The sequence below is a fragment of the Phaseolus vulgaris genome, chromosome 6, assembly GCF_000499845.2.
Source record: "Phaseolus vulgaris cultivar G19833 chromosome 6, P. vulgaris v2.0, whole genome shotgun sequence".
In the NCBI taxonomy this organism is placed as follows: Eukaryota; Viridiplantae; Streptophyta; class Magnoliopsida; order Fabales; family Fabaceae; genus Phaseolus; species Phaseolus vulgaris.
The window spans coordinates 10,256,415-10,280,722 of NC_023754.2; the positions used below are offsets into that span (position 1 = coordinate 10,256,415).

The 24,308-nt window shown below is 32.3% G+C and overlaps 1 protein-coding gene across 1 annotated transcript; it reads right to left on the minus strand.

Moving 5' to 3' along the window:
- Positions 1-22,933: 22,933 nt before the first annotated feature.
- Positions 22,934-23,263, minus strand: LOC137833350 (non-specific lipid-transfer protein AP10-like). Its single transcript, XM_068641702.1, has one exon. It carries the CDS (start codon positions 23,261-23,263, stop codon positions 22,934-22,936), a length of 330 nt encoding a protein of 109 aa, XP_068497803.1.
- Between the last annotated feature and the right edge of the window lie 1,045 nt (positions 23,264-24,308).

Below are 24,308 nucleotides of genomic sequence, written 5' to 3' on the forward strand. Positions count from 1 at the left end.
AAACCTATTTGTTTGAAATGTTGAATAGCATTATCACAATGTACAAGAGCTCTACCAGCCCAAGCATCAGACATATACCATACTTTAGAAGCCACTTTACATGTGAAAAAGAGATGATTTATTGTTTCAAGCTCAGACCCACACATGACACACATCCCCCTCCAACCAGAATTCCTCTATGTATTAAATTATCATATGTTGTAATTTTACCAATTAAAACACACTATACAAAGTAATATGTTGATGGAAGAGTTTTTAGGCTCCAAAAAGAATCAAAATTAAAAGCAGAGAGTGAATGTGGCTGCAAAATATTTTGTTGGCAAAGAATTTTATAAGCAGAGTTAACAGTAAAATAATTTGAGGTATCACACACCCACATCCACAAATCATTTCTACAAGCATCTATTTTAATAGTCTTCAATTCATCCATAAATTCATTTATAATTTCAGTTTCCCATAAAACCCACCCTCTTCTACATTCTATTTGCCATACCCACTGGTTTTCATGTCATACCCCATATTTATCTATAGAACCCTCTTTAAGCACTGAGATTGAGAAAATGTTGGGATATCTATTTTTCAAAGTGTCATTTCTTATCCAATAATCTGTCCAAAACAAAATATTACTCCCTCCACCGACCTTCCACCTTCTTTGGTTATCAAACCAAAAATTTAAGTTTCCTCGACACACCTTCTTGATATCTCTCCACCACCAATATTCAGTATTTGACACAACACTATCATCCAATCCTCATCAAGAACAATATTTAGATTCCAATACCTGTTTCCAAAGTCTTGATTTTTCACAACCAAGTCTCCATTTCCATTTCCATTTCCAAAAAAGAGACATATTAAACAGATTTACATCCTTAATTTCTAATCCTCCTTCCGATTTGGATTGACATAGGAAGTCCCACTTGATTCAGGCTATCTTCCTTTTATCACTTCCCCATCCCCATAAAAAATCTCTTTGTAATCTTGTGATTAATTTCCCAACTGGTGTAGGCATTTTGAACAGAGATAAGTAATATAAAAGGACAGCTGAAATGACAGTTTTTATCAAAGTAACTCTTCCAGCAAAAGATAAATGTTTTCCTTTCCAACTACAAAGCTTACTTTTAATTTTTTATATCATGTCATTCCAAAACACTTTTTTCCTATGATTATCTCCCACAAGAACCCCTAAATATTTAAAAGGATCTTCCACTTTATTACAATTTAAAATCGCAGAGTATCTTAGTATTTCAGTTTGTTGTGCACCTATACTTGCGATTTTACTTTTTCTAAAGTTCACCTTCAACCCTGACACAAGTTCGAAACATCTTAGATTACATTTAATTGTTATGTTTTTCACATTATCCTCACAAAAAAAGATAGTATCATTAGCAAACTGTAGCATACTAACCTCAACCTGATCCAAACCTACTTTAATCCCATCATAGAGTTCTTTTTGTTGGGCCACTCTCATGACTCCATCCAAGCCTTAAGCCACTATAAGAAATAGAGATGGTGCTAAAGGGTCACCCTATCTTAGACCCTTTTGTAGGTTGGAATTGTTCATAATGACTTCCATTGACAAGTATGAATATACATGATGATTCTAAGCAACTCCTAATCCATTTAATCCACGTGTTTCCAAACCCCATCCTCTGTAACATATAAAATAGAAAATCCAGTCCATAGAGTCGTAGGCTTTCTCAAAGTCAGCCTTAACAGTGATACACTTACTCTTATTCTTTCTTACCTCCTTTATAACTTCATTTGCCACAATTATTCTATCAAGGATACCTCTTCCTTGAATGAAAGCGATTGTTTATGATCAATGATTTTGTGCAGTCTTCTACCTAGAATTTTTGCTATGATTTTGTAAAAACTGCCTACTAATGATATTGGTCTAAAATCCTCTAATCTAACAAGGTTAGTAATTTTGGGGATAATTGTGATGGAAGAGGCAGTACATCCTTTTGGTCATATCCCTCATTTGTGAAAGCAGCATATAGCTTCATATAACTCTATATTTATAATCTCTCAGAATTCTTTAAAAAAGCTAAAATTAAAACCATTTGGACTTTACTTTTATATTATGTTATCTTTCATATGATGAGACTTCAATTATGTTATGTTTTGAATTTGAAATTAAAAGTGTGTTGGATATGTTAAATTACACATGTTTAAAAAAGGCATTCATTTAAATGCATGAATAGACATTTTGATGGATGTACGATTACCTACGGATTTACCCATGAAATACAGTTGGTGGGTAATGTGTGTGTATATTTTACCTATGGACTACTATTCGTGGGTATTACCTATGAACTGTTGTTACCCATGGATTCATATTTCGTAGGTAAATTACACATGCCAACATTACATACGATTTTTTTTCCGTGAAAAATCCGTAAATAATACTGATTTACCTACGAATTTTTGTTGTTACATACGGATTTGGTCCATAGGTAAATCAATTTTTTTTAGTGATTTTAGTAAATTTTCAAGCCTTTGGATTTAAGTGTTTTTTTATCGATTAATTCATAGTTTTAATCCATTAAAATAGTGTTACACAAAATTTCAAATTTATCATCATTATTACATAGATATCCAGATTTAAATATATATATATATATATATATATATATATAAAAAAAAAAATTCAAAGATAGATACAAATTTTACCTTCTAGATGAATTATCCAAAAATATATATCCGTAGATAAATTTCTACTTACAAATACAACTGTATAATAATAATAATAATAATAAAAATAATATTATTACTATCAATATTAATAATAAAATTAATAGTAATAATAAAATTAAAAATAATAATAATAATAATTAATAATAAGAATTTTTACAATACTAATATTAGTAGTAATAATTATTATTAATAATAGTTAACATTATTAATAATATAATTTTTATAAATTAATAATAATATCAATAATAATTAAATAATATTAATATTTATAATAATTATATTATTATTGATAATAATAATATAATATTAATAATAAATTAATGATAATAATCATAGTAGTAATAAAAATTATTATAAAAAATAATAATTGTAATATAATCACTAAGTTTATCTAGTGTGTGTGGTGGTTAAAAATATTTTTTTATTTATAGAATTTCTTACAGCATAATTTAATTATAATAAAGATTTAATAATAATAATCACGAAAAAAACATGAAATTATAGTGTTTATGGATAAAAATCTATAAAAGATTTTGTAGATAATTTGTGATTATCTATGAATTTTTTCGGTAAATAAATACAATTTATTTAGTTTACAGATTCAACAAAAGTACCAACATTTTAACAAATTATTTTCATCGGACTAATTGTTAAAGCAAATTTCAAAATATTTTATCATGAATTTCTTCGACCTTCAACTTTTGTATAATAATTTACATTTATTATTTTGACCTCAATTATATTGAAATAGTATCGTTAGATCAATCACTGCCTCCAAAATATTATTCGTTTTGGAATTTAAAAGTACGTCACGATTTCATCCTTAAAAAACATCTGAATAGATTAACAAAAATATATATATAAACAGTTATTGATCTCGACTCTATAACTATTATATTGTACTATTAGGAGTACCCGAATATTCTTAATTTTCTATCACTTCAATTAGAACATATTTAAGAATGGCTTTTATTTTCTTTAACTCTCCACAATTTTGTTCATAAGTGTTCCTCTTATTATTACCTGGCACAACAAATTAAAAGATGGATTAGGTTTACTTATGTTTTACCAACTCAACTTGCCATAAATTATATAACAAGTGTTAGAGGACACACAATTTTTCCTACGTACTAAAAGAACAAAATGATTTATAAATTGGTGTCTAAATTAATTATTAATGTTTTAGCAATTAAAATTTAAAATTCTAAATTAGTCTTTAGATGAAGACTAATAGAGACTAATATATAAAGTAGTTAATAGCTAATGGTTAAATACTAATTTAAAAATTATTTTATAAATTTTTATTAATAATAGAATCTATTTTAAATAATAATAATTTTACATTTTATAAGATGATCTTTAATTTATTTAATATAATAACTAATTATTTTGGTATCTAAAATTAGTTTTTATTTAATAACTTTCTTGTAGTGTTCACTTAATTAACCTTCACCACCAAACATAAATATTTATTTATTTTATTATTCTTATTTATCTTTTGCAAGATATGATTAGTTTTATTAAATAGCAACTAATATCTATATTTTGCAAGATACGATTATGATTTTTTTTATCGGCAATAAGAATAAATAAATAGGAACCACTTGAGGGGTGGATCAACCCTTATACACGGTACCCAAACACTGATTCCTGCCTAAAACCTCCAAAACTAACTAAAACATACCTTGCCCTTGCTACATCTATCAAACTCAAGTGATTAACCTCATGCACACCATAGGTTCTAAACACCAATCAGAAAAGGAAAACGAAGCTGACCTAAAATTTATAGAGACCCAAGACCAAACCTTTACTTGCACCAAAGAAAATACTTCAGACGCATTCGCCACTCCTCTTTTGAAAATTATGTTATTCCTGTGATTCCATATTTCGCTAACCACCCCAACCCAGATTGTGTTCCATACTCAGATTTATCCTAGTATCGAGCTTGTTTTCCATCAACCTCCAAGTTATAAGCACTGCAGAGGGTACTGCCTTGCACCTCCACAACTTACAAAAAATCGACGAAGAATCCGCCTCTTTGTCCTTCCTAACAAGATTGTAGGCAAAATTAACTGAAAAAGTTTGGAGACCCCCTCCTTCCAAATCCAACTATCCACCTCTACCGTGGCAACCCAAGCCTCAAGCAAAAGCTGACTCAACTGATCCGCCATCGACTTCTCCCACTCAAAAAAAAGTCTTCTCCAAGCTAGCTGCCAAACCCAAACTCCGTTCGACCAAAAACTAAGCTCCCTCAGCTTTGCATCTTTGGTAGAACTAATAGAAAACAATCTTGGGAAGGCATTCTTCAACGACTCGCCATTCAACCAACTGTCCTTCCAGAAATAAATATCCTTCTCGTCACTAACTTTCCACTTGAAACCATCTTTAAAGCTTCTCCCCCAACCCTCCGAAGACCACACCTCTTTCAAATCTTTCCACCAAAGAGAGCACCTCCTACCTTTTCCTTCCTCTCCCAAACTTCTCCACCCTCCGTATTTAGAAAAGAGAACCTCCTTCCAAAGGCACCCTCGACCGATCACAACCTCCAAATCCACTTCCCCAATAAAGCCAAGTTGAACAACTTTAAATCAATAATCCCAAGCCCCCCAAACTCGCGAGGCTTACAGGCCAATCTTCAGGAAGCCCAAGCAATCTTCTTTCCTTCTGCACCCCACCCCAGAGAAAATTTCTTTGTATCTTAATCAGCTTTCTTGCCACCCCCGAAGGCAGTTTGAATAATGACATAAAGAATAGCGGAATAGAAGAGAGTACGAACTTAATCAAACAGATCCTCCCAACCATCGTCAAACATCTTCCCTTCCACCTACTTAATCTAGCCTGAACTTTCTCAATCACCCCATTCCAAAAGTCACCTCGCTTATGACTCCCACCAACTGGCATACCCAAGTAGATAAAAAGAGCAACCATCTTATCACAGTTAAGCATAGTTGCGAACCACTGGAGCACGACATGGTCCATCCCCGTCCCACCAATCCTACTCTTCGTGAAATTAACCCTTAACCCGGAGGAGAGCTCAAAACATTACAAAATCGCCTTAATGTTAAATACACTTTTGGTATTTGCTTCGCAGAAGAACAAAGTATCGTCTGCATATTGTAACATATTTACCTTTACTTTATCCTTTCCAACCTCCAAACTGTCAATCAACTTTTTTTCTTCTGCTACCCTTGCCACCCAAGCTAGCCCTTCTGTCACAATGAGGAAGAGAAAAGGAGCAAGCGGATCGCCCTGGCGGAGACCCTTTCTAGGAAAGAACTCCTTAGTTGGGCTCCCATTTACAAGGACTGAAACCGAAGCTGACTCTAAGCAACCCTTTATCCACCGAATCCAACGTTCACAGAATCCCAACCTCCTTAGCATATAAAATATAAAATCCCAATTCACCGAGTCGTAAGCCTTCTCATAATTGACTTTGAAGAACACACAACTCTTCCTCTTTCTCTTGTATTCTTCCAGAACCTCATTCGCAACTAGCACACTGTCCAATAAACCTTTTCCTTCAAGAAAAGTCAACTGTCTAGCATCTATAATTTTTCCAATCACCTTTTTCAAATGCAAGGAGAGCGCTTTAGAGATGATCTTGTACAAGCAACCTACTAATGAAATAGGTCTAAACTCCCCTAGTTGTTGAGGATTTTCTAGTTTTGGTAACAAACAAAGAAATGATGCATTTGAACCTCTTTGCCAACTGCCATAACCTGCAAAATCCTTTACTGCCGACACCACGTCCTTCTTTAGGATGTCCCAACAAGATTTTATAAAACCAAAGTTAAAACCATCAAGGTCGGAACTCTTTGAACTATCACACCCCCAAATCGCGGCTCTCACCTCTTCTTCCGAAAAATCACCAATTAACATCTCATTGTCGGCTTCTGAAATGGAATTGAATTCAACCTTATCCAGTCTGACCTGGCAAGTGTCATTCCTAGAGAACCTTTCCTCAAAGAACTCACGAACCTTATTCTTTACCTCTTCCTTATTGTCACACCATTTGTTATTAACAAAAATCCTGTGCAACTGATTCCTTGCCCTCCTCCATTTTACCGAAGAGTGAAAGAACTTTGTATTGAGATCCCCCTGCTTAATCCAACTCTATCTTGCTTTCTTAAATAAAATCGCCTCTTGTTTAGACTTAGAAAATGAAAGCTTAGCAAAGAGAGACATATAGCCCGTCTTCGTCATTACGAAAGTCTAATTCGTCTAACCTCTGTTGAATTTCCTTGCTAGTCTGATTCACATCACTGAAGACTTCCTTGTTCCACACCTTTAAATCTGCATTTAACTTTTTCAGCTTTTCTTTAAACACAAAGATTCCTCCTCCCACCACCTTGTATGAAGACCAACTCAATCTCACGAACTCTTTAAACCTGCTATCTTTCTGCCACACATCCAAACACCTAAAAGGCTTCGCACCCCAATCCACTGAGACTTCCTTCAGGATAACTGCACAATCATCCGAGATTGATCTACTTAAAACAAATTGTTGGATGTTAGGCCAAAAATCCAGCCATTCCTTAGATACTAACACCCTGTCTATTCTGCTTTTTACCAAACCGTTAGGTTTGAACCATGTAAACTTTCTGCCCACCAATGGAATGTCTACCAATTCTGATCTTTCGATGAAATCATTGAAACCCTTTATTTCTTTAGAGTAGTCAGAATTTGAATTTGTTTGAGGTTATATGTTTTTGAAAGTATTCACATCTCTTACTTTGGTTGGTTAGCTACTATGTACTAACTTATTTATCTTTATACCTCAAATGTGATTTTATATGTAAATGAAAACATCCAAAATACTTTATTTTATTTTATTATTTAATTAATCACACAATTAATCCACACAAAATGCATACATAAATAAATAAATAACTAAAAAGTTGTAGACTAATAATAGTAATTGCAAAGAGTTGATACCTCCTTTCATAATATTTATTTGTTTTACATGCATCAAACTTAAGTATTGAAGTGTGAATGTATGGTTTGAGCAGTTGAATAAGTTCAATCTTTTATGGTTTGAGAAGACTAGAAGGAAGAACTTCAAATAATTTAAGCCAATTCATATATGCACCCACAACTCATCATCAACAAGCTGTCTCACGTCTTTTGTGTTACCTCAAGGGCACCTCTGGTGAAGGACTATATTTCTCTCATACTAGCTCACTTCACCTCTGTGGTTTTAGTGACTCTGACTGGGCAACATGTCCTACCACACACAAATCTGTCACTGGATATTCCATCTACTTAGGAGATTCCCTAATATCATGGAAATCAAAGAAGCAACCAACTATCTCCCGCAGCTCCTCCGACACCGAGTATAGAGCCATTGCCACCACCACATGTGAGCTACAATGGTTGTCTTACCTCCTTCAGGATTTACATCTTCCTCTCTCCTAGCCTGCAACCCTGACAACAAATCTACCCTTCAAATAGCATCCAATCAAGTCTTTCATGAATGCACCAAGAACATCGAAATTGATAGTCACCTAGTTCGTGAAAAACATAACTCTGATCTCCTCAAACTGCTGCCCATTACTTCTGCCATTTAAGTTGCTGACATAATTATTGTTCCTGTCGGTTGACTCGAAATGCCTTCGTGTGCCTACGTCACTTTTTCGTCCATAATCTTTGCATTCGCACGTGCCGTTTATGTGATGAATGCCTGAAAACACAAAGACAAGGGGCGCCCTAGAGGTCGTTTGCACTCCGACATTCAAGTCAGTACTAGGGCTAGGAAACACCAAAATTGTGTAATTGTCATTGTGTGTTACCTTACTATTTATAGATTGAAACTAGGGTTTTCTTCTTACCCAAAATGGGCTTTTCTGATGGCGCGGGCCCAACACTGTTGTTAGGATAACCTAGCGCGTGGGGTCCCTAACTGGACTGCAACCTCTGAGGGGGTGACCACCCGGGCGCCTCCTCGTGCACTTGATCTCTGGGGTCACCTGCCTCTAGGAGTGTCCTAACTGTTCACGTGTCATGCATGCAGCTCACCCCTGAAACGCGACCCTCACGAGTCATATCTTTCCAGTGGCTCTACACTTTGTGTTACGCCCGAACGCGTCATCCACTTTATACACATGGACACTCGTGATCTAGGCTTCTCCCTTACTAATAACTGGTGTTTGGTCTGCGATCCTCCTCTCGTGGCCCAGCTCTACTGTTTGGGTTCCTGATGTCCGATCTCTCCACATTGTGTAGTGGCACGTCGGTACATCCTGATGACCGATGTCTGACCACTCTTTGGCTCCTTGGCGCACGTGCTTCGCGAGATACTGGCTCACGCCGCTCGTGGGACCCGCTCACGTGGCACCAACATTACTAGTGGTCAACAACGCCCAAAGACTGGTCGGTACATTCACCAAGCCTCTTGCTTCCACACAGTTCTCTACTCTCAAATCCAAGTTGGGCCTGACGAATATCTACTCCCCAGCTTGAGGGGGGTGTTAACATATTTAGTTTTTCTGTTTTAAGTTATTGGGCTTTGTGTGTTTGGCCTAACTTTTCTTTCAGCTGGGTCTTAGTCTTTTTTCTTATATATACAACATGTATTTTAATCTCTAATACACAAGTAAATAAGAATTTATTTTGTATTTTCTTTTTCTCTTCTTTTGTCTCTTTTATGCTTAAGTCATTGTCTCCTTTTCATTTGCAATTAGGGTTCATCAGAACCTCCCTTTCTTCATTGCAATTACGTGTGCTCCATTTGATGCATCACATCAGACAATGAATATTCATCTTCATTGACTGTAATAGTCTGCATATTGCATCATAATCACATTTACCCGCCCTTCCCTCACCTCAATACTCTCAACTAACATCTTCTCTTCCGCGTGTCTAACTACCCCTACAAGCCCTTCAGCCATAATAAGGAAAATAAATGGTGTTAAAGGGTCTCCTTAAATGAAAGCCGATTGTTTATGATCAATGATTTTCTGCAGTCTTCTACCTATAATTTTTGCTATGATTTTGTAAAAATTGTCAACTAATGATATTGGTCTAAAGTCCTCTAATCTAACAAGGTTAGTAATTTTGGGGAAATTGTGATGAAAGAGGCAGTACATTCTTTTGGTCATATCCCTCATTTGTGAAAGCAGCATATAGCTTCATATAACTTTACATTTATAATCTCTCAGAATTCTTTAAAAAAGATAAAATTAAAATCATCTGGACTTGACTTTTATATTATGTTATCTTTCATATGATGAGATTTCAATTATGTTATGTTTTGAATTTGAAATTAAATGTGTGTTGGATATGTTAAATTATACATGTTTTAAAAAAGGCATTCATTTAAATGAATTAATAGACATTATGCTAGATGTACGATTACCTACTGATTTACCCATGAAATACAGTTGGTGGGTAATGTGTGTGTATATTTTACGTACGAACTACTGTTTGTGGGTATTACCTACGAACTGTTGTTACCCATGGGTTCATATTTCGTAGGTAAATTACATATGCCAATATTACATACAATTTTTTTTCCATGAAAAATCCGTAGGTAATACTGATTTACCTATGAATTTCTGCTATTATATACGGATTTAGTCCATAGATAAATCAGTTTTATTTTTAGTGATTTTAGTAATTTTTCAAGGCTTTGGATTTAAGTGTATTTTTATCGATTAATTCATAGTTTTAATCTATTTTAGTGTTACACAAAATTTTAAATTTATCATAATTATTACATAGATATCCAGATTTAAATATATATATATATAAAAAAACAATTCAGTACTACATAAAAATTATTACCCATAAATTTGTAGCTTCTGATAAATAAATTCAACGGTAGATACAAATTTTACCTTCTAGATAAATTATATATCCGTAGATAAATTTCATATTACATATAAATTTCTACTTACAAATACAACTGAATAATAATAAAAAATAATATTAAAAATAATATTATTACTATCAATATTAATAATAAAATTAATATTAATAATAAAATTAATATTTATAATAATAATAATAATAATAATAATAATTAATAGTAAGAATTTTTACAATACTAATATTAGTAGTAATAATTAATATTAATAATAATAATTATTATTAATAATATAATTTTTATAAATTAATAATAATATCAATAATAATTAAATAATATTAATATTTATAATAATTATATTATTATTGATAATAATATAATATTAATAATAAATTAATGATAATAATCATAGTAATAATACAAATTATAATAAAAAAATAATAATTGTAATATAATCACTAAGTTTATCTAGTGTGTGGTGGTTAAAGATATTTTTTTATTTATAAAATTTCTTACAGCATAATTTAATTATAATAAGAATTTAATAATAATAATCATGAAAAAAAACATGAAATTATAGTGTTTATGGATAAAAATCTATAAAAGCTTTTGTAGATAATTTGTGATTAACTATACCTTCAACCTTTTGTATAGTAATTTATATTTATTATTTCGACCTCAATTATATTGAGATAGTATCTTTAGGATCAATCACTGCCTCCGAAATATTATTCATTTTCGAATTCAAAAGTACGTCACGATTTTGTCCTTAAAAAACATCTGAATAGATTAACAAAAAAAGATATATATAAACAATTATTGATCTCGACTCTATAACTATATAGTACTATTAGGAGTACCAGAATATTCTTAATTTTCTATCATTTTTCAATTAGACCATATTTAAGAATGGCTTTTATTTTCTTTAACTCTCCACAAATTTTGTTCATAATTATTCCTCTTATTATTACTTGGCAAAACAAATTAAAAGATGGATTAGATTTACTTATGTTTTACCAACTCAACTTGCCATAAATTATATAACAAGTGTTAGAGGACACACAATTTTTCCTACAACATAAATCCACATCTCTTAATTTGGTTGGTTAGCTACTATGTACCAACTTATTAATCTTTATACCTCAAATGTGATTTTATATGTAAGTGAAAACATCCAAAATACTTAATTTAATTTAATTAATCCACACAAAATGCATAAATAAATAAATAAATAAAAAGTTGTAGACTAATAATAATAGTAATTGCAAAGAGTTTATACCTCTTTGATAATATTTATTTGTTTTACATGCATCAAACTTAACCATTGAAGTGTGAATGTATGGTATGAGGAGTTGAATAAGTTCAAGCTTTTATGCACTTATAAATAGGGAATGAAAGTTTAATCTTGCAGGCTGCTGGGAGTTGTGTCAATTTCTCAGGTTTAAACGACAAATTAGGCATAGTGGCAACCAAACAAGTACAAAGTTTTTGAATAGCTGCAGGATTGTTGACTTTTCCAAACACCTGAGCAGCTCCAGCACAACACCTTGGACTTGGAATCCCAAAGTCTGGATTAACCAAATAAGGCACACATGGTGAAAATAATGGATTATACTCATCACAGCTAGCAGGCATTTGACCTTCACTCAATCTTGTTGGCCAAACAATAACCCATAACAAACATCACCATAGCCAAAACCTTCATCTTTTCTCTTTATTCTCTATGCTTCTCTGCTTTCACTCTTATCAACACATCTCTTCATCATTCTTACCATCCCATTCCTTATATACACACTTAATAATACGCATCTTTTATAACTCATCAGTATTTTTTTATTTCCCTTTCCATCTTAACGTATAACTACTTTAGTCAAGCTACTCCTTTACTATTTGCTCAAGGCTTGCTTTTAAATATTAATTCAAATATATGTTAATTCATTTCTACTCTTATTTATTTTTTAACATATATATAACTGTTTATATATTTTTAAATCTTAAAATTAACTGAAAGTGACGCAAATCACAATACATACCAATGTAATTTTACTCTGTTAGTATGCGTTAACGTTGAAATTGGTCTAATCAGGTTTTACATGCTATCAACGTAATACTAGCTTAGTCAAATGTTGAAAATATATTAATTGTTAATAATACTTTTTAAGATATTTTGTTGTTGTTATAAATAATAACGAATTTTGTGAAGAGAAATTGAAGTTTGGGATGATTACCAATGTCATTTTATAACAAAATTATTATAAGTTGTCTTAAAAACATTGTCATAAAAGTTATTATAAAAGTAAATTAGATGAATATTTTTTATGCCATTAGTTAGTTACTAATGCATGTGTTATAAAAGGGTTAACAAAATGTATTAAGTAAAATCAACCTTTAATAGCAGAAATAATGAGTATAACAACAAAAAATTACAAAAAGATGTTGCTTAAATATAATTTTTATTTCATTCGATCCAAAAGGTAGTGCTACCAATATTTTTGGTGGACCACTTAAAGCAAAGTATACGATATTTTAAGCATATTTAAGCGTCAAATATGAACTCTCGCTAGGTTCATCATCCCTAACCTAAGGTTCTTAGAAGAAGAAGTCTTATGCACAAGGTTCCGTTGGAAGTTAAACTTTGTCCATAATTCAATCATTCCAAACGGTGGAACTTCTCCATAGCATGGACTACACTCCATACATTTACCTTATTTTTTATTTCTTGTGGATTTGGCGCCTCACTACTCCCTAAACCTTAAACACTAAACCCTAAACCCTACCTTTAACTTGTATTCGAAGTATTCCATGAAAATAAAGCTAGCTAGTCATATAGGTGCCAATTGAATTGGTGGTTTCACATGGAGGCTTTTACCTTTCAATGAATTACTATTCGCTACATAATTGGAATTTCAATTTTTAGATTTGCAAAAACAAAGGCAACAAAGTACCTTCATTGTAAACAAAGAAGTAAATGTCAGTTAAAATTTAAACAACCCCCTCCCACAAACCAAATATACATGAAAAGAAATAGGGATTAGGAAAAGGCAGAATGTTAAAGAGGAAGGGATAGAACCTGGAGGAAGATGACGGTGGACGACGAAGACAAATGGTGTTGTTGGCAGTGGAGGAGATCGGCAGATGGCACACAACACACACACATAGGTCTATTTTTTTTAGCGATTGAAAATAAATATGATGAGAAACTGAGAAGATATATTGATGTGAGTTGATTTTAGATGCTTTCATTTACGGTGACACTTTTACTTAAGATTGGTATTTTAACAATTAAGGCTGAGAACCTAAGGAAGATTCCCACTGGACATGAACTTAACCAAGTAGTTAAGTTTGAAGGTTCACTTCTATAGAGGCAAAGATCAAAGATATAGTGAGGATGAGATGCAATTGCATAATTCAAATGGGCACAAGGTAAACATCAATGGTGGACATAGCCTCCCAAATGATGCACCATACTCATGATTATGAGTGAAACCCAAGAGCAACTAATAAGAGAACTAAGAGACAAAAACATAAAATGGAATGGAGAAAATGGAAGGAAATGGAATGAAAAAACTTATGATGGGTGGGTGAGAAATGTTACGCCATTTGGAGGGTGATATGCTCCAAGATGAGTGTGTTGGCCGCCACTTGAGAACTTTCCAAATCACTCAAGATAAGACCTCAAACCTAAGAGGACATAAGCCTCACTAAGAGCTCACACAATTTGTGCAGAGTTTCTGGTGGAAACCGTCCAGTCTCACACAACCATATAATAAGGAGGATGAAGACCTAGAGGTTGTTTATTGATTTAATTGCAAATATGGGTCTAATTGTGCTTTTGTTTATTTTTGTAGGCCCAATCAAGAGGAAAAATCTAGGTTGAAGGAATGTACAAACATATCCAAGAAGACCTTCAACTCATCAAAATATAAACAACTACTAGAACAGGCCCAAGCACAAGCCCAAGTGCAAGCCCAACTACTAGCAGATCAGGGCCCACAACTAGGTCTATGGCGAACAGAATTGAACAATTGAACAAATGAACCGAACCAAAACAGAAATTAAAAACAAAAACAGAACATAGTGCTGGAAAATAGAAAAACCGAAACTAAACAACTCAAGAACACAAGGCAACATGAACAATTGAAGAAGAAGAAAGGAAGGAGAAGAGAATGCTCATGAAGATGGAAGGAGGATGGATGATCTTGCCACTAGAAGTGTGGAATGCTCCTAGATGAGAGTGATGCCGCCACTTGAGGACTCCATTGATCCATCAAGATAAGACTAGAGAAGAAGGCTCCAAAAGCTCTCCAAAGGTCACTCAAAATTTGAGTAGAGTTTTCTTAGATTAATTCCAATCTGAATTTTACAAAGAGAGCACCTCTATTTATAGCCTAAGGTGCTGAAATGTAAGCTACACAAATTCAAAAAAACTCCCTCCCAAAAAGCTTCTAGAATTTGCGCCTAAAACAAGGCATGAGGAAGGTGTGATCCTTTCTCTCACTTTGGCACCTCCTTATTTACTCCTACACCTATCTACTAATACACCCCCCTAAGACTCTTAACTAAAGACTAAAAGATGCTTTAACAATAGAGGTTTCTAATGTTTCCCTCTAAGCACCTTTCTAAACAATATTTATTTAAAACTTGGCCTTGCCCTTCATGGGATGGTCTTTGGGCTTTTGTGGGCTTTGGCCTTCTTGGGCTTGGGCTTGGGCTTGGGCTTTATCTTTTGCAAAGATTAACAAGAAAAACTTTAAATGTGAAGGCGAATGATCTTGTTCTTCATTATAAAAAGCCACCTTTAGTTGATTCTCATCAGGATACAAGAGGACTGGGATGCTGCTACTGATGGTAGAGAAACATTTCTCTACATGTTTGAAGAAGCCTAGATCTTAGTTTGAATAGTGTAGAGTAGATTTTATTTTCTTGTCAAAATTAGATTAGGAACTTTATTTGTAATTTTTCCTTAGATGAAATTTAGCACCTAAACACCAACCTAGGTTAAATAAGGGTTTCTAAAACACCTAATTTAACCAAGGCCGGTTATGATTAAGCCATGGAGAAGAGTACACATTTTCCACATGTTCCATATGATACATGTGCTAAACGTTTTCCATCACATGTTAAATATGCTTCATGTGCTCCATGTGCTAAGTCCAAATTAGGCGTCAATTTCAAATTCATTTTTATTTGAATATTAGCTCCAAAATGTTCAACACTCTCTCCTATACATTGAGGTGTTTGGCTGATGATTTGGCTAAGATTAATAAAGAGTGAATTGCTACCAAAATTGTGCCAATTTCACTCATTGTCTTCTATCTCCATAGGATAGACACTTGGTCTTCATTTTTCACCTATTCCAAGTGAGATGGCCTCACCACCCACTCTCCACACCTAGCATGCACCTCCAATGTAACCAAAACTCCATGGATCTCATATAGGCTTTGTTTTATCCCTATATAAACTTTTAGCTATCTATAATAGCTACTCTACGTGAGCTCCTTGTTCATCTTCCTTCATTGACACTTCTGCCATTCCTCCAAAGAAAATGCAAATCGGATGAAGGCATGCTCCATTAGTTTTTTTACTTCATTCAAATTCAACTTGTAAAATACAATGGGTATGCCTCCTATTTATAGGTGAAGGAGCGTTGGAAAACAAGCAAGAGGGGTAGGATGGGAAAAAGGAAAAAAAAAAAGCGGCAACCTTAGGGTTTGACTAAGTCAAACCCGCATCCTAGGCTTGTCCTTCTAGAAACTAGGTCAAAACTCATTCTTAAAAGGCTAGGAACAAGCTAAAATGATAACTACACCCCCTATTATGCTAAAGGCACCTTATTCTAACCTATCTTTGCTATTTGGACCCCTAAAGTGAGCCCAAAATTATTTACAACATATTCTATCTCTTAAGAAGATCAAAAGAAAGAACAGTTGGTGCTCTGGTTTATGCCCATCTTCTCTGGTCGGGTCCATGAGATCCTTGGTGGGGTCTTGAATTATTTGTTGAGATCACTGCTCGCCATGTGCTTTGTCTTTTGCTTCCTTGGTCATCTTCATAGCTACTTGGTTTGTATCATGCCCCCCAAGTTCGAGAGAATTCAACCTCGAATTTAGAACTCTTATAGATAACATAGTTAGTTTGTTCACATATAAGATAGTGCAAGGATTGAGATGTGAACTCAACTTATGTTCTTTAAGTGTGTGGAGTGCATAAGATGGGTTTCTATATAGAGACCAAGTTTGAAAAGAATGTTTGGGAATGACAAATCTTTGTGATGAAAGTCCTCTTAAAACGTGGAAATCTTTAGGAGGTGTTTGAAAATCATTCCTAAATGTCTTAAAGAAAGATGGTAAGTAGATAGAAACATTTGGTAATGAAAAAAAGAAGGAAGAAGTATATCGTGAAGGCACAATTATTTTTGCGAGGTCTAACAAGATGAGACCCTTTTTACTTTCCTCGGCTTTTTCATTTTCTCTTTTTGTTTTTATTTGAATTTGGTCTTGATTTACCTCTTGTAACATTATCGTTCTTTTACTTGGACAATTGACATCAATGTGCCCAAAACCTAAACATTTAAAACATTTTATGCTTGAAGTTTTAGTGGGTGACTTAGGGGTAGAGGTAGAAGGATTGTGTTGAGAAACTTTTTGGTTAGAGGTGATGTCTTTTGAAAAATGGGAAAGAGAAGTTTTTGTATAAATGTTGTTTGCACCCTTCCCGGAAGATTTGTAGAAACCATCATTAGGAGTGTTTTTGAAAATTGTTTTCTTTGAAATTTGTGATTCCACCATGATGGCTATGTGAACCAACTTCTTTAAGGAAGAGTACTCATATATTTCGACAACATCTCGAATTTCTCTCCTCAAACCACTCACAAACCGAGTTATCTTTGACTGATCACTATTAGGCATATTAAATTTAGTAAAAGTTGTTTCTAACTCTTCAAAATATTACTTTACCGTCCTAGGTCCTTGATGAAGCCATTGGAGCTTCAACAAGTGTTCATTCCTATGAGAAGGAACAAACCGCGCGCGCATACATTCTTTCAAATCATACCAAGAGACCACGACTGACCTCTTGTTTAGCCCAATGTCCATTACAGTTGTTGCCACCATTGGATGACATAGTCTAAAAAAACTAGGGAAGCTAACAAAACCTTTTGGTCCTCGGTGACATTATACACATTAAAGAGATGTTCAACTTTAGCTTCCCATTCTAAATACAAAGTAGGGTCAATTGGTTTGCAAAATCAAAAGAATGTTGTGGTTGTTGTAGGTGTTGATGATGCCGTTTGTCAAAATTGTGCACTCGCCAATCATGTTCTTGACTCCCATAGTGCATGGAATGTCTAGTTGTTCTTGGCGGCTACCGTTTCCTTTCTTGATTTTTCCTTGCTTGAGTTTCTTCTACTCTTTGCAATCTTTTCGCTAGTTGGCTTATTTCCTCATCTTTGTGGACCATTCGCTTCTTAACCTCCACAAGTTCTCCCAAAAAGTGGGCTTGGTGATGTGATTGCGGTTTTGAAGATTTACCTAAAGACAAATGACCCATAATGTTTGCACAAAGGAATTAAACAATTAGTGAAAAAGAAGCTAGAATACACTCTTTCAAGTTTGCGTCACTTTTGGTGAAAAGAAATCAAGAGGAGAACACTCAAAGCATTCAAAAAGAATTTTATCCTCTCTAAAGGTCTTTCTTGGTGTTAAAAAAAATTCTCAAGTGAAAGAGGACAAAGCCAAAAACACTGGATCTCAAAGAATCACAAAAAACCTTAAGAAATTTTGAAAAGACAATCAAGAAAAGCTCAAAACAAGAAAGCTAAAGCAAATTTGTGAAAAAAGATTATGACAAAACTTGAAAAGGAAGACAAGCAAGAAAAAGACACACAAAAAGACTTTAAGATACTTACTAAACTTTTAACAAAGAAATTCTAGAACTCCTAGAACATATAAAGAACATATGACTAAAGAACATATGACTCAAGGAAGAGAAGTAATAACAAAAGAAGACATAAAGGAATATTCAAAAAGTGAAACAAAGCTATTGAATAAGGTAAAATGCCGAATTTAAAAGCAAGAAAGTAAAGGGCTGAAATTAAAAGTGCTTGAAAGTAAAGACAATAATTTAAAGGTACTTGAATGTAAAGACAAGGAATTAAAGATGCAAGAAAGAAAAGTACCAATCAACTCTAAACAAGATAAGCTAAAATACAAAAGCTCTGAATAGAACATGATGTGAGATGATTTTAAATGTTTTCATTTATGGTGACACTTTTACTTAAGATTGGGATTTTAACAAGTAAGGGTGAGGACCTAAGGAAGATTCCCACTGGACACAAACTTAACCAAGTGGTTAAGTAAGTGTGAAGGTTCACTTCACAGAGGCAAATATGAAAAACAAGATATAGTGAGGATGAGATGCAATTGCGGAATTGAAATGGGCACAAGGTAAACATCAATGGTGGACATGGCCTCCCAAATGATGCACCATACCCATGATTATGAGTGAAACCCAAGAGCAACAAATAAGAGAAGAGACAAAAACATAAAATGGAATGGAGAAAATGGAAGGAAATGGAATGAGAAAACTTTTGGTGGGTAGGTGAGAAATGTCACACCAATTGGAGGGTGATATGCTCCAAGATGAGTGTGTTGGCCACCACTTGAAAACTTCCCAAATCACTCAAGATAAGACCTCAAACCTAAGAGGACATAAGCCTCACTAAGAGCTCACACAATTTGTGTAGAGTTTCTTTACTTCATTCAAATTCACATCCTAGGCTTGTCCTTCTAGAAACTAGGTCAAAACTCCTTCCTAAAAGGCTAGGAACAAGCTAAAATGATAACTATGTTAGAATATATGGCCTTAAACGAGAGGCGGAGTGAATTGTTTAAGAGAGGTTTTTGAAATCTTTTTAAAGTTTAACAAAATTCTTTGTGTGAATCCAGAACAAAAATCAGGTTATCCAAAAATATAAGCACTAAATCAGCAAAGCAACAGAAAAACAATCGGTTGTTTCTTCGAAACAATCGGTTGTTTATACCAAAAAAGTTTAAAACAAAATTTAAATGAGTTTAAGGTAAGAGAGAGATGCACCAAAAGTTTATACTGGTTCACTCTTAAGCCAAGAGCTACATCCAGTCCCCAAAAAACTACTGGGTAACCCACTAAGTAACCAAACCAAATTACAATATACAAACCACCAAAGTAGTGACCTTGAACCCTTCAAGAAACACACTCCCTTTGGAAAATCACACACCAAAAGTATTGATCTTGACCACCTCAAGAGCACACAACACTCATTGGCAACACAACACCAGAAGGTTGAGAAGGGATCACACTTGTTTACAGAGCAAACTGAAATCAATACAATTGCAATCCTATTCCACTCTCTTTGAAAACCCAAAGTTTGATGTGAATGTTCAAATCTTGAAATCAACTTTTTCTCAACTGAAAAACTCAAATCTATATTTTCTTCTTTGTTTGAAAACATAAACAAACTATTTATATTTTTCAAAGATTGGTCAAAGCATTTAATGAAGGAGCGTATTCAATTGAAAATCATTTAAAGCACATTCAACCACCAAAACAAAATTATGTTAGGATTTTCAAAGAAACAATCGGTTGAAACCACAAAACAACCGATTGTTTGGTTTGACAGTTAAGTCAACCAAACTAAAACAGTTTTCAACCTTTTCAAAAACTCCTAAGAGTAAAACAGCCGGTTGATTCGACAAAACAACCAGTTGTTTTTCACTTAGTTGGAAAAACACTTTATTTTCTAAAAGGTTTTAAATCACATTAGTTTTAGATTCAACAAAGGAGTGGATCACATTTTATTCTACCCAGATCTCTCCCAAAACATAGCAGCAACACCAGCCTTGCATCAAACACAAAGGATTTGGATTCTTCAAAGCACTTGATCACTCTTGATCAATAAACTCCCCCTATTTGATGAAGACAAATCCCTAGTTGCTTGTGTTGATCTTGATTGAATCTGAAACTGTACCTGCAAAACAAAAGTTATGCAATCCAGAACATCTTTCATAGCAGGTTATGATCATACATCAACTAGTTTTCTGCATAAACATAAGAGCAGAAAAACCAGCCCAAAAACATAGCAAAAACAACTTCATACAAACCAATAATGCATCATATATTAAAAACTGAATAAAAGCATAGTTATAGCAGTTTGTAAGACAGCACAAACACCATATTCTCCCCCTATTTGACTTCACAAATAGACTATAGGAAGAGACTAAACTAAAGTTCAAAATAAAGCAATACAAAGATAGAAAGAACAACAAAGCCTTGTCAGTCAAGCTTAACACCTCTAAAGTTTCTCTTTTAATTTATTTATTTTTTGCTGATAAAAAAAATAAAAAAATTTATAATACTAATACTAATAGTAGTAATTAACAATAATTAATATTATTAATAATATAATTTTTATAAATTAATAATAATATCAATAATAATTAAATAATATTAATATTTATAATAATTATATTATTATTGATAATAATAATTTAATAATAATATATTATTATTATTATTATAATTATTAATAATAAATTAATGATAATAATCATAGTAATAATAAAAATTATAATAAGAAAATAATAATTGTAATGTAATCACTAAGTTTATCTAGTGTGTGGTGGTGGTTAAAGATATTTTTTTATTTATAGATTTTCTTACAGTATAATTTAATTATAATAAGGATTTAATAATAATAATCATGAAAAAAACATGAAATTATAGTGTTTATGGGTAAAAATCCGTAAAACATTTTGTAGATAATTTGTGATTATCTATGAATTTTTGGCGGTAAATAAATACAATGTATTTAGTTTACAGATCCAACAAAAGTACCATCATTTTGACAAATTGTTTTCATCAGACTAATTGTTAAAAGGAAAATTTCAAAATATTTTATCATCAAACTTGCTTTTTATTTTTAGTAATCTACATTTACTATTTCAACCTCAAACATATTCAGATAATATTGTTAGAATTAATCACTTCATCTAAAATATTATTCGTTTTGGAATTCAAAATTATGTGAAAGTTTTATCCTTAAAAACATCTTAATGAATTAAGAAATATATATATATATATATAATTAATTAATTAATTAAATAAATAAACATTAAACTCGACTCCAAAACTATATAATACTATTAGTACCGGAACATTCATATTTTTCTATCACTTGATTAGACCATATTTAAGAATTGTTATTATTTTCTTTAACTTTCCACGTTTTTGTTCATAGTTATTCCTCTTATTATTCCTTGGCACAACAAATTAAAAGATGGATTAGATTTACTTATGTTTTACCAACTCAACTTGTCATAAATTATATAAGAAGTGTTAGAGGACACACAATTTTTCCTATAACATAAAGTCCTAAAGATTTATAAATTGGTATCTAAATTAATTATTAAGGTTTTAGTAATTAAAATTTAAAATTCTAAATTAGTGTTTAGAAGACTAGTAAAGACTAATTTAGAATATAAAGTAGTTAGTAGCTAATGGTTAAATACTAATTTAAAAATTATTTTATAAATTTTTATTAATAATAGAAGCTATTTTAAATAATAATAATTTTATAATTTATAAGACAATCTTTAATTTATTTAATATAATAACTAATTATTTTGGTATATAAAATTAGTTTTTATTTAATAACTTTTTTTTTGGTAGTATTCACTTACTTAACCTTCACCACAAAACATAAATATTTATTTTTTATTATTCTTATTTATCTTTTTGCAAGATATGATTAGTTTTATTAAATAGCCACACAACTAATATTTATATTTTTGCAAGATATGATTACGATTTGTTTGAGGTTATATATTTTTGAAAGTATTCACATATCTTACTTTGGTTGATTAGCTACCATGTACCAACTTATTAATCTTTACCTCAAATGTGATACCCATAAGACTATAACGGGTATCACTTCCCTTTCTAAAACTGTCCATCCAGAACAAACGACAAACAAAATCCAAAACCAAGAAGACCTTATCCTCAGAGAGCTTCTATACACTAATACAGTAACAACCTCCTGCCTTTGGAAACATGCAAGATATGATTATGATTTGTTTGAGGTTATATGTTTTTTAATTTTTAAGTATTTTCATCTCTTACTTTTGTTGGTTAGCTACTATGTACCAACTTATTAATCTTTACCTCAAATGTGATTTTATATGTAAGTGAAAACATCCAAAATACTTTATTTAATTTAATTAATCACACAATTAATCCACACAAAATGCATAAATAAATAAATAAATAAAAAGTTGTAGACTAATAATAATAGTAATTGCAAAGAGTTGATACCTCCTTTGATAATATTTATTTGTTTTACATGCATCAAACTTAACCATTGAAGTGTGAATGTATGGTATGAGCAGTTGAATAAGTTCAAGCTTTTATGCACTTATCAATAGGCAATGAAAGTTTAATCTTGCAGGCTGCTGGGAGTTGTGTCAATTTCTCAGGTTTAAACGATAAATTAGGCATAGTGGCAACCAGACAAGTACAAAGTTTTTGAATAGCTGCAGGATTGTTGGCTTTTCCAAACACCTGAGCAGCTCCAGCACAACACCTTGGACTTGGAATCCCAAAGTCTGGATTAACCAAATAAGGCACACATGGTGAAAATAATGGATTATACTCATCACAGCTAGTAGGCATTTGACCTTCACTAAATCTTGTTATGACCAAACCATAAACCATAACAAACATCACCATAGTCAAAACCTTCATCTTTTCTCTTTATTCTCTATGCTTCTCTGCTTTCACTCTTATCAACTTATCTCTTCATCATTCTTACCATCCCATTCCTTATATACACACTTAATATTATGCATCTTTTATAACTCATCAATATTTTTTTATTTCCCTTTCCATCTTAACGTATAACTACTTTAGTCAACCTATTTGGTCAAGGGTTGCTTTTAAATATTAATTCAAATATATGTTAATTCATTTCTACTCTTACTTATTATTTAACATAATATATTTTTAAATCTTAAAATTAACTGAAAGTAACGCAAATCACAATGTTAGTATGCGTTAACGTTGAAATTGGTCTAATTAGGTTTTACATGCTATCAACGTAATACTAGCTTAGTCAAATGTTGAAAATATATTAATCATTAAAAAATATTTTTTAAGATATTTTGTTGTTGTTATAAATAATAATGAATTTTGTGATGAGAAATTGAAGTTTGGGATGATTACCAATGTTATTTTATAACAAAATTATTATAAGTTGTCTGAAAAACATCGTCATAAAAGTTATTATAAAAGTAAATTAGCGATGAATATTTTTTATGCCATTAGTTAGTTACTAATGCATGTGTTATACAAGTTTTAACAAAATATATTAAGTAAAATCATTGACAACCTTTAATTGCAGCAAGAATGAGCATAACAACAAAAAATTACAAAAAGATGTTGCTTAAATATAATTTTTGTTTCCGTCGATTCAAAAGGTTTTTGGTGCATCAGCTAAGGATATGATATTTTAAGTATGTTTAATCGTCATATAGCCAATTTTTTTTTATCAGCAATGAATTAATGAATTAAAGGAACACTTTAGGGATGTCCCAACCGATATACAATTTTTTTTTATCAGCAATTAATTAATATAATAAGAGAGACACTTAAGGGGTGTCCCAACCCTGATACAAAAACCTCTCCTAGCTTAAGCAATCAGCATAGCAACAGAGTTAAAAGATAAAGTAGTTATCACAATAAAGCTTAAGGTACTTAGGAGCCCCATAATAGACTT